Source organism: Tripterygium wilfordii, chromosome 6 (genome assembly GCF_013401445.1).
Source record: "Tripterygium wilfordii isolate XIE 37 chromosome 6, ASM1340144v1, whole genome shotgun sequence".
Lineage (NCBI taxonomy): Eukaryota > Viridiplantae > Streptophyta > Magnoliopsida > Celastrales > Celastraceae > Tripterygium > Tripterygium wilfordii.
In genome coordinates, this window is record NC_052237.1 from 11,817,812 (window position 1) to 11,834,646 (window position 16,835).

A 16,835-nucleotide genomic window follows, 5' to 3' on the forward strand; every position below is an offset into this window, starting at 1 on the left:
TTTAATTCATTCACCGGCTAATGTCATTGGTTTTCTTATCAAATCTGTTACTAATCATGTCGATTAGCGAGCCATAACACACACCTCATGTGACTAAAACAAAGCAATTTTTGTAAGTATATCACACAATTAATACACACAACCATCATAATTTCTTGAAATAGAGCATATTTCCCCCCCCCCCCACAAGCCCCTAAAACCCTATACCTTTACCTTATAATGGAAAGTTAAACCAATAATTAGACTTTTTGTAAATGAAAGCAACAACAAACACAATCCCACCCACCCCACCACAACCCCTCTTCTCCGCTATATAAAGACCCCTAAATTGCCACTCTCTTTGCACAAACCACATGAACAATAAGAACTACTTCTTATTCTTCTTCTTCATAGCTTTTTTTATTATGGGCTCAGAGGGGGGTTGGACAAAGAAGCAGAACAAGCTGTTCGAGAATGGTTTGGCGATCTACGACAAGGAGACACCGGATCGTTGGGAGAACTTGGCTAGGTATGTTGGGGACAAATCCGTGGAGGAAATCAAGAAGCATTATGACTTGCTTGTTGAAGATGTGAACCTTATTGAGGCTGGCAAAATCCCCTTGCCAAATTACATATCAACTTCTGCTGGAGTCACCACCAAGAAAGCTCACAACTACATTGCTGAGGAACAAAGGTACATGCACTAGCTATATATATATATATATACACATATATACATGTGTGTGTCTGTTTGTGTTTGTGTTTGTGTTAGACAAAATTTTGATAAAGGATGATTCGGTATTTTTTGCATGGTGTAGGATGAAGGATCTGAGGCTGCAATGAAGGATGAAAACAGAATCCATATATAGGAAGAAGAATAATAATTATCCTTCAATTTCAAATTAAAAAGTTGTCCATCCATCTCCTTTCAATTTTGATTCAAAAGCCAATGTTGCATTGAGAAATATATAAATGTTGGAGATGTGTTTTGTTTTGTCATATACTTTTCCTCATATATATCCATTATGACAAATGACATATATGGTATCTAAATTCATAGAACTCACCAATGTGTAATTATTCCAAATATATATATATATTTACAACCATTCTCACATGCGGACGTCTGTATACGGATGTCCACATCAAACGACTGAAATAGTGGGGACCGTATGACTTGATTATTAACAATTTTTGATCTATGTGAAACAATGGATTCCGTAAACCTTATTGTTTACTGACGTCCGCATGTGAGAATAGCCACATGTATATATCAAAACTTTATGTTACCTCAAAAGAAACAATTGATGAATATTGAAATAAATAAGCTATGATTAGATTAATAAATTAGCAATTTAAGTAAATATGTGATCAATAAACGTGCTTCAGATTTGAAAAACTCATAAATGTTGATTAAGTAAACGTTGAAGAAGAAAGGGGGCCCCCCACTTGGGCACTTAATGTGACACAATAAGATAAAAAGGGAAGGTTGAATAATTTATTGAAACAAAATCACTCATCACTAATTGTGAGTGATTTTGACAACTATATAAGAGCATCCATATCAGATTACCTAAACATGAATCTGTCTGTAAAATAGGGAAAGATTATAGAGATTTTGTCAAAATAGAGCTCTGCATCAGATTACCTAGAGGTTCCCTATTTTACAGAATATGAACAGTAGTTCCCTACATCTAGAGAACCATTATTCACTTCCCTAAACATAAAATAACATTTTTTACTACTTTACTTTCTCCTCTCTCCTCATTTTTTCCCTCCTCTCTCTCTTCACTACTCTCTTTCTCACTCCTCTCTCTCTCCTCACTCTTTCTCTCTCCTCACTCTCTCCTCACTTTTTCTCTCTCTCCTCACTCCTTTCTTTCCCTCTCTTCTTTCTCTCTCATCTATTTCTCTCTCCTCTCCTCACATTTTGACTCCTTTCTCTCTCTTCTTTCTCACTCCTCACTTTCTCTCTCTCTCTCTTCTTTCTCTCTCCTCTTTCTCTCTCTTCTTTCTCACTCCTCACTCTCTCCTCTCTCTCTCCTCACTCCTTTCTTTCTCTCTCTTCTTTCTCTCTCATCACTCATCTCTTTCTCTCTCCTCTCCTCACTTTTTCACTCCTTTCTCTCTCCTCTATCTCTCCTCACTTTTTCTCTCTCTTCTTTCTCTCTCCTCAATTTTTTTCTCTAATTTTTAATAACATTAATTTATTATTTTAATTAATATATTGTTTTAAATGTAATTAATTTATTATTTTAAATAGAAGTAATTTATATGAATAGAATAAATAAAGGAAAGAGAAATAAATATTATTTTAATGCAATAGAGAATATGATATGTAATCTGATGCAGTGTTGATTGGATAGGGAATCTGTAAAATAGGGGAAAGTGAGGGAATCTGTTAAGAGAAACTGATGCAGATGCTCTAAATTTAGAATGGGCTTCAACTCTTAGCCTAAATTGAGTGATTTCTTCGGCATGCGTAATTTGCGGAATATTGTGTAGACCTATGAATTTTTCCAATACACACCCGAAAGGTAGTGACAACAAATTCCCATGTTAATGAGAAACACAATGGGCTTCTCATGGACTGCCCATCAAGTCCATTATAAAATAACTCACAATGGGCTTTTAATGGACCTTGCTCATAAACTCCTTTGATGTCTCTCTTGAACGGTTGAACCCCAATGGCAAATGGAATTATGGAACTAGTGACCGGATAACGGCTCGACCCGCAATGTTAATGTATGCTAAATAAATTGGGCAGCCATTCCGCAGTGTTAATGTACACTAAATAAATTGTATACCCAGTATTTCATGTGCATCATGTGAAGCTCACAAATTCACTTGGATCATGTGCGTCTAACTCATCAGTTGCTGGGATAACTAAGACACCAACTGCTAGAATCTTTATCATTTTCAATTCGATGAACAACAAGGTACACCGGCATGTTCTTGTCTACAATAAAATACATATTTATGAAGATATGAAACATGGAGTTGTGTAGCGATACAATGACACAGTTTTTGCCGAATAATTACAAATAATAAACGCAGAGATTAGCCTCTTCTATATATACTTCCATAAAACTCAAAACGAACCCAAAAAAAAATCATCTGAAGGAAAATTGAATCTCTTCCAAAGTTCTTCCTTTCGTCTCTGGAACCCATATCGTCACAAATGCCACCGTGAAAGCACTCACAATCATGTAGATGGTAAAGGTTCCTGTTGGAGGAGTTCCAGTGAGAAACACTTGAGCATTAGTAAAGAAACAATTATAAAAGTAAATGCAGATTGCTCTATCCTTTGTCCAAACTCGTCGACTAATTTATCGATGAATACGTTGTAAGTACAGTCCATTTCACATATGCATGAGAGAGGGAGAGAGTTCTATTGGTGAATATGTTCATTGGCAATTATCTCAAGGTGTTGCAAGTACAACAATCCATTTCACATATGCATGAGAGGGAGAGAGAGAGAGGTGGCACCTCCAGAACTCCAATCCAAGAGCAAATTTGCAGTCATTGTAACCACCCATGAAATGAACCAATTGGCAAGCGTTGCTATGCTTCCTGCAAGACCCTTGATATTGACAGGAAGAATCTGCATTGATGTATTAATAACTATAAGCAATGCCTAATCTTTAGGGACGATGTAGTAAAGAATAACTGAACCATGCCAGAAGCCTTGTGAATCTTGTCCATAACAAACCAGTTTTATGTTCTAAGATAATTTAGTACTTGAGGCACAGAACATACAAATTAATCTCAGGAAGCATTCAACTAAAACTTGATTAGAGAAACAAGTAGACAAATTAACTACCCAAACCCCTTCCCCTTCTTTTTTTAATAACAATCCCAGCTAGTTGTAAAGAAACAGTCAGTGTTGGTCGTTTTTATAACAATTCAAGCTAGTTGAAAAGTAGAAGTCGATAGACTTAATAAATATTAAAGTTCTTTAGGGATGGAAGCTTGGCTAGTTGGCATTTTAGTTCTGTACTTTTCCCTTTAACCCTTTCCATGTAAGAAAATGAACACTGAAGCAAAATTTTGGCGATGAACAGGGTATGCTGGTCTGAAGGGAAACGGACAATTACCAACGAGCGTCACTGAAACAATGCCTACCTATTAAGATCAAAAAGTTCCATAGGAAGGATACTACCAGGCCAGGCAATTTAAAATGTTACAAAGTAATAAACTATAGGTACCTCGGACATTATAAGCCAAGGAATGGGTCCAAGTCCAAGTGAGAAAGAAATTACCATTCCCTGAAAGAAAGAACAAGGCAGGCAATAGCAACCGAGTCATATGGGTTAATATCCAAAAATTAAGCAACAAAGATGTAACATGCCAGAACAAATCGTATTCAAAATGAGGACATACCACAACCCCGACTACTGATATGATGCCCAATATGCTATAAAGACTTGAATCAACTGATGTGAAACCCTGTAATCAATTAACAATAATGAGGGAAATTTTTTGGAGAAACACCCTACAAGCAAAACAACGGAATCTTCTCGGGGCTAATCCTGATTTTTGAAGAAGTATTTGTCTGCAAAATTCATCATGTGCTACCTTTATATAGAATGCTATGGCAACAATCAGGAGGCTAAAAGTCATCCCAGAAGAAGAGACCTGCAACAAATAAGATAATGTATCATCTTAGAGGTATGTATATCATACTATCTCTTATTCTCCAAATCAAATAGTTATTGACTGACTGATGAGTAATTGTTTCAATTAAACTCACTATAAGAAGAAGCCTACGGCCAGTCTTGTCCACCAACCATGTTGCTACTCCTGTGGCAATGACCTAAATAGCATAAAGGTCTAAATTATATTATGACTGACTCAAACATTCATCTTGTGCCAAGGAGGGTTTACAATTCCCAAGATGTTTGACAAAGGTACCTGAATAGCACCAACTCCAAATGTGGCCACATTACTAGAAGAGATCCCTGTTCAACATGACAGGGAAAAAAGGGACCATTTAACTTTAACAATGAAGAGCAGAATAAATTGCAGATTTATCTCATTTCTGGTGTCAGATTCTCTTCTAAGAAAAAATGTGGGGGGGGGGGGGGGGATGCATAACCCCCCATTTAGAGAAAAAAATGTAAAATGCTGAAATTGCAGGTGACAATTAGCTTGTACACACCAGCAGCTTCAAAAATCGTACTGGAATAGAACAGAACACCGTTAATTCCACTGAGCTGTTGCAGCATTAGCAACCCGATTCCAATCTGAGCCACATTGTTTGCAATAAACAAATAGCTTATGTTGTCTTATCAACAAGTTAGAAGCAACAGAAGAAAAAATGAAAATCAAAACTGCAAAAAAATTATTGCTACCATCAGAGGAAACCAATATCTCCTCCGTTTCAGTTCTGCAAAACGTATAGTGGTTCTTTTGCTTGTTGATGCTACAGATCTCTGCAGTGCAAGGTAGAGGAAATTAATTCAAATTGGTGACTCCATACAAGGATAAAACTATCAAATTTTAGTAACATTAATACTGGTGGACATGGTGTCCTTGTGCCAAAAAAAATGTCTACTCAGTTTTATTACCTTAATTTCATTTACTTCAATAGAAATATCAGCATCAAAACCACGGAGAACTTGCAAAGAAGTTTCAAAATCTTCCGTCATCCCCATTTTTGCCTAAATTCAAGAATAACCTTGCATCAACAAGCCATATCAACATATCTAACTATGGGTTACCAGGATAAAAAACCATAGCAACATAAGTAGTAACTTGATTAAGCTTACTAGCCACCGAGGAGATTCTGGGATGAAAAACAGGCCTGGTATCAAAACCGTACATGGTAATATTCCTGCAAAATAAGAGGTGGAAAACCTCTATCATTCAGAAATGCTACTTCTAATGTTTTTTCCAATTGAGCAAGAAAAATTAAAGGCCTAATACCTCAGAAGTTTTCTTAAATAAAAGGGGTAAAGCAGAAAGAAAATAGTTTTTGTACTTGTATATACATGTAAGAAAATAGATGATGCATTGCAGATACAAGACAGCGAAGGAGGAGGGAGAATAAGGCAAATTCAAAACTCACAGAAACTTGAAGTCCAAACTGAAGATGCTGTACATTCTACTTGGAACTTACTAAGCCTTCTATTTTCTTAAGTTATCCTTATGAGCGCATAGTTAATGGTCTATTCATGACATTCCATTTTAATATTTTTAGCAGGAATTTCTAGTGATTTTCATATTAGTCCACAAGTCTTATTAATGATTTAGTTGCAAATAACTTGGTTATATTTGAAGTGTCACAATCAAATGTGGAATATCATTCGTTTTCTTTTGGGATTGCAAATAATTATAAATATACATGTAATATAAACTTTCTAATGCAGAAAATAAAGTATTTGAGATCATTCCAGCAATAATGCCTTTTGGGAGTGCAAATAATTATAAATATACATGTAATATAAACTTTCTAATGCAGAAAATAAAGTATTTGAGATCATTCCAGCAATAATGCTGTAAGATTGTGCCATGCAAACAATTTGAAATTTGATGCCATGAAATCTATATCTTCTTATGCTGTTTTTTTACCTTAAGTATGAATTGATAACATACAAATCCATATGCTTTTTGGATCTGATTTCCACTCCATTAAACTAAATTTCCAGCTCTTCAAATCATAAACAATCCTAAAGTCTAATCCAAAATCCTAATTGCGTAAAAGCACTGCTTATGGATGCTGTTCCCAATACCAGGAACAGTCTGAAAAGACATTGGTCCTTTCAATCCAATTCAAACTACTACCTAATCCTAACCTGAATAGGATCCTAAAACCCTAAATATGTATTATTCCCTTGACAAGCAAACAGACATTCAAAAGACCAAAGAAAAAAGCTTCATTGCTACTCTACGTATTGCAATTCGCAACTTTTGAAGAACTAGCCCAGGAAACTAAATCTATAAATTGCCAGCCTCATGTAAGAAAGCTTTGCTTGCCATGCTCATATAAGAAAAACGTAAGTGTGCAAAGCGTTCAAAATTTGACAAGCTTCAGCTTGCTTTCTTCCTCTAAGCAGGAGTCCCTGGAATGGGAAGTGGGAAGGGGCTGGGGTAGGCAGAGAACAAGAAATGGTTTTTGTGAACAAGTTATGTGGCTGCCAAAGAAAATCTTAAAAAGGATTTACCCAGAACTGCAAGTATTCTCCATTGAACAAAAAGTCCCAGCAGATAAGCCAACATTATTCCAATTGTGACAGAAAGCTACAGCACAAAATGTCAAAAATTAACATGGGAAGTTATTGAAGTTTCCCAAAAGTACAAATTGACAAATGACAATAATAACACACTATGACATTAGCAATATAAGCAATCAAACACAGCAACCTGATTCACTGAGCCCAAGGCTCCTCTCATATTTTGAGGTGCAATCTCAGCGATATAAACAGGAACCTAAACCAGATCATCAACAAAGAGCAGTCAATAACATCCCAATATAAGTTGTATACTAGAACACCAAGATTGAAACACAATGTTACCGTGTACGAGATGATTCCTACACCAAATCCTTCCAACAACCTTCCCATGTAGAGAAAAGAAGAATCCTAGTACAGCATTGAACTGAATCATAAGGCAAGATGCTTAAGCAGCATTCTGCATAAAGCACTAATTAATGGTAAGACTCACCCTGGAAAAAGAGATAGCAAGCCACCCTATAATATTGGGAATGGCAGCAATCATTAAAGACTGCAATCAATACAGGCCAGTAAAAACCAGTGATCCAAAGCAAAAGAAGAAAGAGTCCTTAAGCATAACTTGATGCCTAAAAGGGAGTTGATTACTAGAGCCTACCCCTTTTCGCCCAATATACTCAGAAATCTGACCGCTGGCTATGGCCCCAACCATGGCACCCACATTCGATAAGGAACCAAACAAAGAATACTAAAGCAAGTAACTGGGTTAGAAATGAAATTAAACTCCAAACAATAAAGATGGAAAGAGTTCAAGAATGGAAAATGGAAAGTTAGCACCTCAGAAACCGTGAGATTAAGATCCTTAGTGATTGCAGTTTGGGTGGGAGAGGAATAACCACACTGTAACAAGAAATTAAAATTAGAAACAAATGCGAAAATCAATTAGAAATTCTCTTTTTCTTGTCCTTTGGTTCCACAAGATGCAAAAAAACCCAACTATATATACAATGAATTGATTTAACAAGACCAGCATCCATGTAAAACTTCGGTAGACGATCAGTTCCATTCATATGATGTTCTTCTCAGATTGGTTAGCTACGAGACAGAAGCAATTATTAAAAGAAAAAAATTTCTGAGATATAAAATCCTCACCGTGAATCCAAACTGAATAGGACCCAAAGCCACAATCAAAACACACGCCACAACAGATATGGAGCTCTCTCGAATTGCCTGCGACGAGCCCATCATGCTCGACTGCCTTGAACTCATCCTGTACCAGCTCCCTGTATGTAGGAAAGGCTTCCGCATATCCCTTCCATCATCTGAATCATCCCTGAAACTCATCGCTCCCTATCCCCCGATCCCTCTCGTTAACCGCTCGGTTTTTTATGTATCTGTTCGATAAAATGCCTCAGAGAGAATGTTAAAACATAAATGAGCGCTGCGGAAGGCGAGCGACGTTGGTGCTGAGTGATTTTTTCCTAACGGCTGGCATGGTCCCAGATCCCGCTCCCATCTCACTGACCACGTCACGTTGAACTCGTGGATCAAATCAAACTAATAATGATAATGGTGACGCGTTTTGTTAAAATAGCAAAGCAAACAATTATATATAAGCCTTGCTTTGTCCAATCTGGCAATGAAAATACAGCCTGTTCATGTACCTATCCTAATGTTTAGTCAGTACTGAACTGAGAAAGATTTTTGTCTTCTTCAGGGGGCCTTGTGTTTTGAACATTTGGTTTATAATTCGCAAAAACTGTTCATAAGATTTTTTTTGAAACGAAGAGGGAAGGGGGTATTGGAACCCTGTTCATGAGATTTGGTTGCCGATTGACAGTGGGTTATGAGAGCATCCACAGTAATAGTAATATAATAACACTTCAAAATCATTCTTTTTCTTCTCCTCTCTCCTATGTGGCACAATTTAATTGGATGAATGAGACCCATAATAAACACTATTCATCAACACTCCATAAATTCTAACACTTTATATTCATTTTTTCTATTTTCTCTCTCTTCATTTTCATATCTCTCTTCCTTTTTATCTTCTCTCTTCATTTTCATCACCTCTCTTTTCATTTTCTTCATCTCTCTCTTCACTATTCATCAACTATATATATACTTCAACTCTCAAGTATCATTTTTCCACAACTAAATTTTCAAGTAATATTTCAAGTACTTGAAATACGCTTCATTATATCTATTGTGATGGTATAGCACTATATTTATCCAAAAAGTGTTATTAATAATGTTAAATATAACACAATTATGGATGCTCTGAGCATTGGGAAATAATTATGCACTAAAATTCGTGGATAAACAAATATTTCATGGTGAGTACCGATCCATAGTGGCTGCATTTGAAATGTAAACGGGCCCAGTATTCTAGACCTACCACTCATAACGACAATGGCCTTTGGACTAGCGAAACATGGGCTTCAGTATTGATCTTTAGGCCCACATTAGCCCCCTGAGTTGGACCTAACTCGTTAGAGAAAAAAATCGCACTTCGATGAGTTACGTGGGAGGTAGATAGGTAGGAGTGGTAAAAATTTGTTTTGTCCGAATGTTCAAATTGTTTTGTTTGGAATTAAATTAACTTTGAATATAATTTATATCTCTAAAATATGAATTTAAATATAAAAATTTTATCTTGTTCGATTTATAAATTCACACTCTAATTTGAATTAAGTTATTGTTAGAAATTTAAATTAATCCGAATCATCAATTAATTACGTATCAAATCTAATGTGAAGTAACGTTTCAACATGTAAATATTTACAAAGTTGCCTTTCCAAAACCAGTCAGTTCGCCAAACCCTCGATGCCTCCCTTTTTCTCCGCTGATTGAGCCACCGTTGCCGGCTCTTCCGTCACCATTAGTCGAGTCAACCACCACCGATCGCTGATGGGCGAACAAATCCAGACCCAGACGCACGCCCACACTCATTCGCAAACTCTGCAACAAACTCAACCGCAGCCACTGTTACAGTCACCAATACAGCCTCATCATGACTCAGCTGCCTGTCCCCAAACGCAAACCTCCCCCGAACTAGCTAATGTTCCTCCGCGGACCGCTCCTCCTCCTTCCAAAATCCCCCTACGTCCTCGAAAAATTCGAAAACTATCTCCGGAAACCACCGGGGAGCCCAATTCCTCGGATAATTCAACCGCTGGAACAACCACTAGTAAGCCGACATCAAGAGCCTCCAAAGTCAAAACGAACACGCCGCGAGCTATTGTTGTCTCAAGAATTGCTGCGAGATCGTTGTCTTGCGGGGGCGAAGTTGAAATCGCTATCCGTCATCTGAGAGACGCAGATCCGTTGCTTGCTTCTCTCATTGATATCCATCCGCCTCCGACTTTCGAAACCTTCCACACTCCTTTTCTTGCCCTAACTCGAAGTATTCTCTATCAGCAACTCGCGTTCAAGGCTGGGAATTCGATCTACATTCGTTTCATTGCTCTATGCGGTGGCGAGGCCGGGGTCTTACCCGATACTGTTCTCGCTTTGACACCACAGCAGCTCCGTCAAATCGGAGTCTCAGGCCGGAAAGCCAGTTATCTTTACGATCTTGCTAAGAAGTACAAGAATGGGATATTATCGGACTCGGCGATTTTAAATATGGATGACAAGTCGCTCTTTACAATGCTTACGATGGTGAATGGAATTGGTTCTTGGTCTGTTCATATGTTTATGATTTTCTCTTTGCATAGACCGGATGTGCTTCCTATCAATGACCTCGGAGTGCGTAAGGGAGTGCAGTTGCTGAACAATTTGGAGGAGTTGCCGCGGCCGTCCCAGATGGACCAGTTGTGCGAGAAATGGAGGCCATACCGGTCAGTGGCGTCGTGCTACCTTTGGCGGTTGGTAGAAGCAAAAGGTGCTCCTTCAAGCACTGTTGCAGTAGCAGCAGGTGCTGGTATGCAATTACAACAGCAGGATGAGCAGCAGCAACCGCAGCTTATTGATCCAATTAATAGCATTCTCAACCTTGGGTACAATCCTCCCCACTTTTAGCACTGCCTTTGGCTGTATTTGGCCTGCCTCATCCATGTCTAACGTGTTTGATTATTTTTCATTGCATATAGTTGGTTAGCTCCTTGCTGTTTAACATGAAAATTTCACTTGTTTAGCGCCTTTTGTACGGTATTCAGTTCCTGAGCGCCCCATGAAGATGTATGGGTGCTTGAACCCCAGTTTTTGTTACTTGATTTCAAATATCTAGGTTATTGATTTGGTGAAAGTAAATCCTAGTTGGCCTTCTTGAAACGTGGGGTACATGCGGAGTGTGGCTTGAAATGATTAGTCTTTCGGAATAAGAGTTGGTGATGCTGCTGCAACAGTTTGAGTATGCTTTATTTTAAGATGATGGACTAAACTTCACCAGTTCACCTAATTATTGGATTGGATGCACGCTGCTGGTTGTAGAACCATTGCTATTGTTCCCCAAACAAATATTCTGATTCTTGGACACGTATGTTCCATTCATCCTTGATAGTGTAGCCTGTTGTTTCATTATTGTCAACATGTGATATTGCATGAGAAGAAATTGAACAGGGAGAAGAAGGGGGGGGGGGGGTTTCTCCCATGCATATTGGGCAGGAATGCAGGATAAATTTGACATGGGATCTTAGGGAAAAGAAAGATTGGATAATTGATCCATTACTTTTGGTGGAAGTAGTATGGATACTATGGAAGACAAGTATTTGTTGGCTTGTGGTAGCAGATGCATGATTGATCTAAGTTTCTAACCATGTGCAGTCTGGAAAAGAAATAGACACCTGGAAGAATGCCTGGTCAGCTTCCCATTGAAAGATAAGAGATTGAAGAAGGGAAAGAGCTAGGTTGTTGAATTTTGGATTCTACGTTGGACATTTTCATGGGCAAGGCTGCAAGGGTATTACTTAGAGCAGATGGAGGTTCATTGATGTGATTAATAATCTAAAAGTAAAACAACTGATTGCTTGATACTTTTCAGTTTTCATTTCACACAACTGGTTATTTAGGCTGCAAATTTTGTTTGTTCAGGCTTCAGGTGACTCTTCCTGAAGCACTTTAATTGATTTCAAATTTTATGTTTTATGCTATTCAGTTACTGTACGTCCGTGGAGCTGCTTGAGTGCCTTGACCCCTGAAGATTCTGTATGTCCTCTGTGTTGTCATTTTATTCCAAGTTTCTTTTGGTTCCTTATTTGAAGATAGTAAATTGTGGTTGTCTTCTTTTTTCACTTTGCACCATAGGGGCTGTGCACAGTGTGGCTTGACAGTCATCAGAAATGAGATTGATGGTGCTGCAAAATTAATTTTAAATTTGCATTCTTTGATCATAGTATCATACTGAACGTAATCTTTTAATGCATGCTTCTGGTTGCTAACGTGTTTTTGTTGTTTCCCAAACTAATCATCACCATCAAAGATCATTTACATGAGTTTAAAAGAGAATAATGGCCTGCTTGTCAACTCATGAACATGCCTCAGCATGTGATATTGCATTTGTGGAATAAGAAAATGTCTTTTGAGAAATAAGAAAATGCGCAAACATTGGTAGAAAGAGTAAATATCAGGCAACCCAATCTGTGAGAACCTTTACATTTAGAGGATCACAGAAATACAATTTAGGCCTGAGTAATGGTTGGTATTGGCTGTATAAGTTTTTCCTAAGCATATTAGGTAGGAAATAAGTTGATAGTGGACACTGGACACGGGGGTACGTAGCCGAATAACCACACGGGCATCCAGCAGTGATATCTGAACTAACTGGATGGACCGCCCAGAACTAACCTTTTTGACACAACTGAAGATGCAAAGGCCCATTTGCCCGCGTGCTTATGGAAATTAGTAAGCACTTCGAAGACTACCTCGTCAGTCGTCAGTCCTTACACTTAAAGATGAGGACAGGAGAATGAATAGAACACTGTTGTTAATCAGTATTAGGTTCTTCCTTCTTCTTTTTGGGAAAGGGAATTATTATCTGGTGGATTGAGATTGATGAAAATCAATAAACTATGAAATGTAACAACTAATGACCTAAGTGTTCAGGCAGCCAACATTTGTACATACGAGCATATATGTTATTTATAAGTACATGCAAACGTAAATATGTACCCTAGTATTAACGCAAATAGCGAGAAAAAGGATAATTGGGAGTTGGTACTTAAAGTTAAAACTGTGAGCTCCTCCAAGGCTCCAACTGCTACCGAATGAATGGGAGCAGTAGAACTTGGAGGGTAAGGGGTTTTTTCTAGTTAAAACTTAAAACCTTGCGAGGCTTAAGAACTTACCTCCAGATTATCTTATTTGGTTGTTAACAATGGACTGTTTCTGTTAGTTTGTGTTGTTTCATTTATCTCGTTTAAGCATACGTAAATATTCTCTCTATTTCAATCGAACACAATCATGTGTATTTTTGTGGCCGCGTTTCTCAATTATGAGCATAACTTGTGAAATTGTCCTATTAGTTCATTTGGTGTTCTAGTTGCAATTGTTCATTGTGACCCCTTTGGTGACTGGTAAGGGCTTGAATCCATGCATCCTTGTTATAATTAGAAATTTTGATCTAGAGTGGAGGCTCAAAGTAGACATGGACTGAAGCAACAAGGGGAATCTGAGCTGTGTCACTTCATCATTTTTTGTGTGGGGGGGGTGGGGGGAGGGGGGTTTTGTCCCCCATCATGTGTCTCTTATGAGTTCATGATTATGCCATTCAAATTATGACTCAACAAGATTTAAATATGTATTAGAATCTCTGGTTTTTTGCATGCAGTTTGACTGCATGTATGATTTTATTCGTTCTTTTCACAGTTCAGCACGAATTTCTCATGTGGATTTATGTAGGCTGTCCCAACATCATTTGGAATACAGGGTTTGATGAAAACTATGATAATTTTTTTTTTTAAAACTTGCGTTGGACATGAGCCAATTAACTCTGTTTGTGTGCTTTTAGCTTGTGCATATAATCCGTGTTTCATATCACCTATATTTAATGCAGAAAATACGCTGCCATATGACCTAGGATTGAGATTATCTTATCTGCACGAGTCTAATGTGGCATTTTGGATATCTGTTACATCACATGACATTTGTGTCCTTGTTTTCTCTAGTAGATTAATTTGAAATGCAGTTGAAGGCACATTTCTATCAGATTTGCAGCAAATATGCATTACTTAGTGTTGTCCCTGTTTCCTGATTTGTGTATAAACCCACTCTGGATTTGTGCTTGTGATAACATTTTTCTCTTTTATTGTGCCATGTGATCAGGGCCTGTAATTGGGCACCTCAATGACAGGTTCTAAGATGGATCTGGCAATTGCATCCATTCGGCATTCTGTGCATTAAGTGGGATTGGTCACAAAGCAAAGCTGTGGAGGTACTCATGCAAACTTTTAGTAGCTGAAAACTTGGGCAATTGGTGGAGATGAGTGTTTCGCTTCTTATCTAGTCAAATGTAGTGGACAAGACTGCTGAATTTCTGCTTTTCATTTTAAGAAGTTTTAATCTTACCTTGTCAATAGCCTCTTATAGGACATTATAGAATGCAAAGGTACAATGCTTTCACCTTTGTCTGTTGTGGTTCTCAATTTGAGTTTTTGAAAATGTGCTGTGCAATGTGAACTGCACTCCCAAACTCAAATCAGTCTTGAGATGGGTTTATATGCTCACTGCTGTAATATCCGAATGGAAATCAAATCTATGCAAAGATTTCTAAACCTAAGATCAATTTATCGGTTTGTTGTTGCTGTGGTTTTGGAAAACATACCCATCTGATGGAAAAAATTTAGGTCGAGTCTGAAGCTGGGATTTGTGAGTTTAGTTATGTAGTTTTTGGACTTTTTGCCCTGGACTTTGCAACAGGGATATTGGGCTTTTCTAGCCATTCTTTGAAACTGGGCGTCGTTATCTCTGAAATTGCTTCTATGGTTGGTCAATTGGGGATTGAGGACAATGTCTGGAGGGGAGACAGAGGCATTGTCAATGGACAAGATAGGCAGCCAAGGATAAAGCTTCATTAGAGGCAAAATGAAGGTAAGTAATGACAATGCAATTAGACAACAAAAATACGTCGTCGTTTGGGGTCATGAATAATGCTAGAGCTGCAGGCCATCCCTCTAAATTCGATTTTTAATGAGAGCAACGCGCAGGCCATCCCTCTAAATTCGATTTTTAATGAGAGCAACGCTCTTGTGGTGAACACGTTGGGTTTAGGTTCATATCGGATGTCTATATATCAACTCAAAAGGTTCTCGAGCAATAACCTTGTGACCATGCACTGAATTTATGATCAATGACGGAATGATATGTATTTGGGCCGTTATTAACCTTTCAATCTCGAAGAAATCAAGGCCTATGGGCCCTTATCACTACAGTTAACTAGTGGACCCAGTAGCTACCACCGCCCCTATGGGCCTATGGCACTGACAGTGGTAAGCAATTTGATGAAAACCCCACAATAGGGCGACACGTGTCATGATTAACATCGTCCCAACGGAACCCCATACCCCAAGGTCACCTGAACGAATGACAAAATCAATATTATTAATTATATTAATTCATTAATATAATAATACGTCTGTTTAACAATTCCATTTCCATTAATTAATAATTTTATGTAAATAACGATTGAGTTAGCTGAAATTCTAGAAATTAATCTTTTCGAAATTATGCTTGCAATAAAATATTATTCGAGTTTTATTTTCTTCGTGAAGACTTTGCAATAAAAAAAATAATGCAATTAATCTTTGAATGTAAAATTATTTCTCTTCAAATCTGGCTAATTTACTAAAGGAGTCCAACCCGAGACATGAGCACACAAATGAATTCTTTTTTCGTATGTTTGTATGGGTCTGCGCGATTTGTTGATTATCGAATAGATCCGATGATTTAACTAGTGCGCAGTTTCTCTCATTAATTTTAACTAAAATTGTTGATTAATAATTGTTAATTGTAGGCATCAGCAAAAGTCAAATGAGACTTAATTAGGTTTAGAGTTTTTTAGATTTTAATATCAAATTATAAAATTGTTCTTGTACGTACGTAACACTTATTTGCTAAGGAGACACTAACAAATTCAAATTAGACAGTAGAAGGATTATGTAAACTATATATATATGCTAATATTATGTTTCTGCTAAGCACTTGAGCTTTATAGTCAGTGTATACACACACATGCAAAGACATAGCACAAAAGGTCCTGAACCAGATTCTGGTAGTCAGAATTCTATTGGATGAGGCTATATGTACTGTATGTATGTATGTATATGTATATATGTATGTATAGAGTGCAGAAACATGAACAGTAGAGCAAACAGGAATTCTATTGGATGAGGCGAATATATATATATATATGTGTGTATGTATATGTGTATGTGTAAAGTGCAGAAACATGAACAGTGGAGCAAACAGGAATTCTATTGGATGAGGCGAATATATATATATATATATATAGAGTGCAGGAACATGAACAGTAGAGCAAACAATTACCAAAGCAGCAGCAAAGACAGTTGGAAAGAGAGACGGGCAAGTAAAGCCAATATTGCATCACAGAAAGGCGAAAAAAAGAGCTAAAAAAGGAGACATGGATTCGTTTGCATATTGCTTGCTTGGGTGCAAGCGTGGTGTGTTGCAGAGGGTCTTGGCAGACGGCTAGCTGCCCATTTTACATTACATTAGCCCTGCTTCCAT

General features: G+C 37.6%; 3 protein-coding genes across 4 annotated transcripts; 2 read left to right on the top strand and 1 right to left on the bottom strand.

Annotated features, from left to right (window-relative positions):
* The first annotated feature begins 316 nt into the window (after positions 1–316).
* LOC119999720 (protein RADIALIS-like 3) lies at positions 317–962 on the top strand. The gene is made up of 2 exons (XM_038847438.1): positions 317–673; positions 798–962. Exons 1-2 carry the CDS (start codon positions 354–356, stop codon positions 820–822), a joined length of 345 nt encoding a protein of 114 aa, XP_038703366.1. The 5' UTR covers positions 317–353; the 3' UTR covers positions 823–962.
* Positions 963–2,866: 1,904 nt separating this feature from the next.
* On the bottom strand, positions 2,867–8,811 carry LOC119999717 (sugar transporter ERD6-like 6). Its single transcript, XM_038847435.1, has 18 exons — positions 8,304–8,811; positions 7,989–8,051; positions 7,810–7,899; positions 7,645–7,704; positions 7,497–7,562; positions 7,345–7,410; positions 7,146–7,221; positions 5,751–5,815; positions 5,550–5,642; positions 5,334–5,414; positions 5,141–5,225; positions 4,894–4,940; positions 4,733–4,795; positions 4,558–4,617; positions 4,363–4,428; positions 4,188–4,247; positions 3,469–3,583; positions 2,867–3,205 (listed from the first exon to the last, which is right to left on the bottom strand). The coding sequence occupies exons 1-18, from the start codon at positions 8,493–8,495 to the stop codon at positions 3,093–3,095; spliced, it is 1,461 nt and encodes a 486-aa protein (XP_038703363.1). The 5' UTR covers positions 8,496–8,811; the 3' UTR covers positions 2,867–3,092.
* A 1,095-nt stretch (positions 8,812–9,906) lies between these two features.
* Positions 9,907–14,885, top strand: LOC119999722 (DNA-3-methyladenine glycosylase 1-like). 2 transcript variants are annotated; one of them, XM_038847440.1, is made up of 3 exons: positions 9,907–11,152; positions 12,250–12,299; positions 14,415–14,885. In XM_038847440.1, the coding sequence occupies exons 1-2, from the start codon at positions 10,062–10,064 to the stop codon at positions 12,290–12,292; spliced, it is 1,134 nt and encodes a 377-aa protein (XP_038703368.1). In that variant the 5' UTR covers positions 9,907–10,061; the 3' UTR covers positions 12,293–12,299; positions 14,415–14,885. The 2 variants fall into 2 exon arrangements, with proteins under 2 accessions (XP_038703368.1, XP_038703369.1); XM_038847441.1 differs by lacking the exon at positions 12,250–12,299 and having other exon boundaries at positions 9,908–11,152.
* The last annotated feature ends 1,950 nt before the right edge of the window (positions 14,886–16,835 follow it).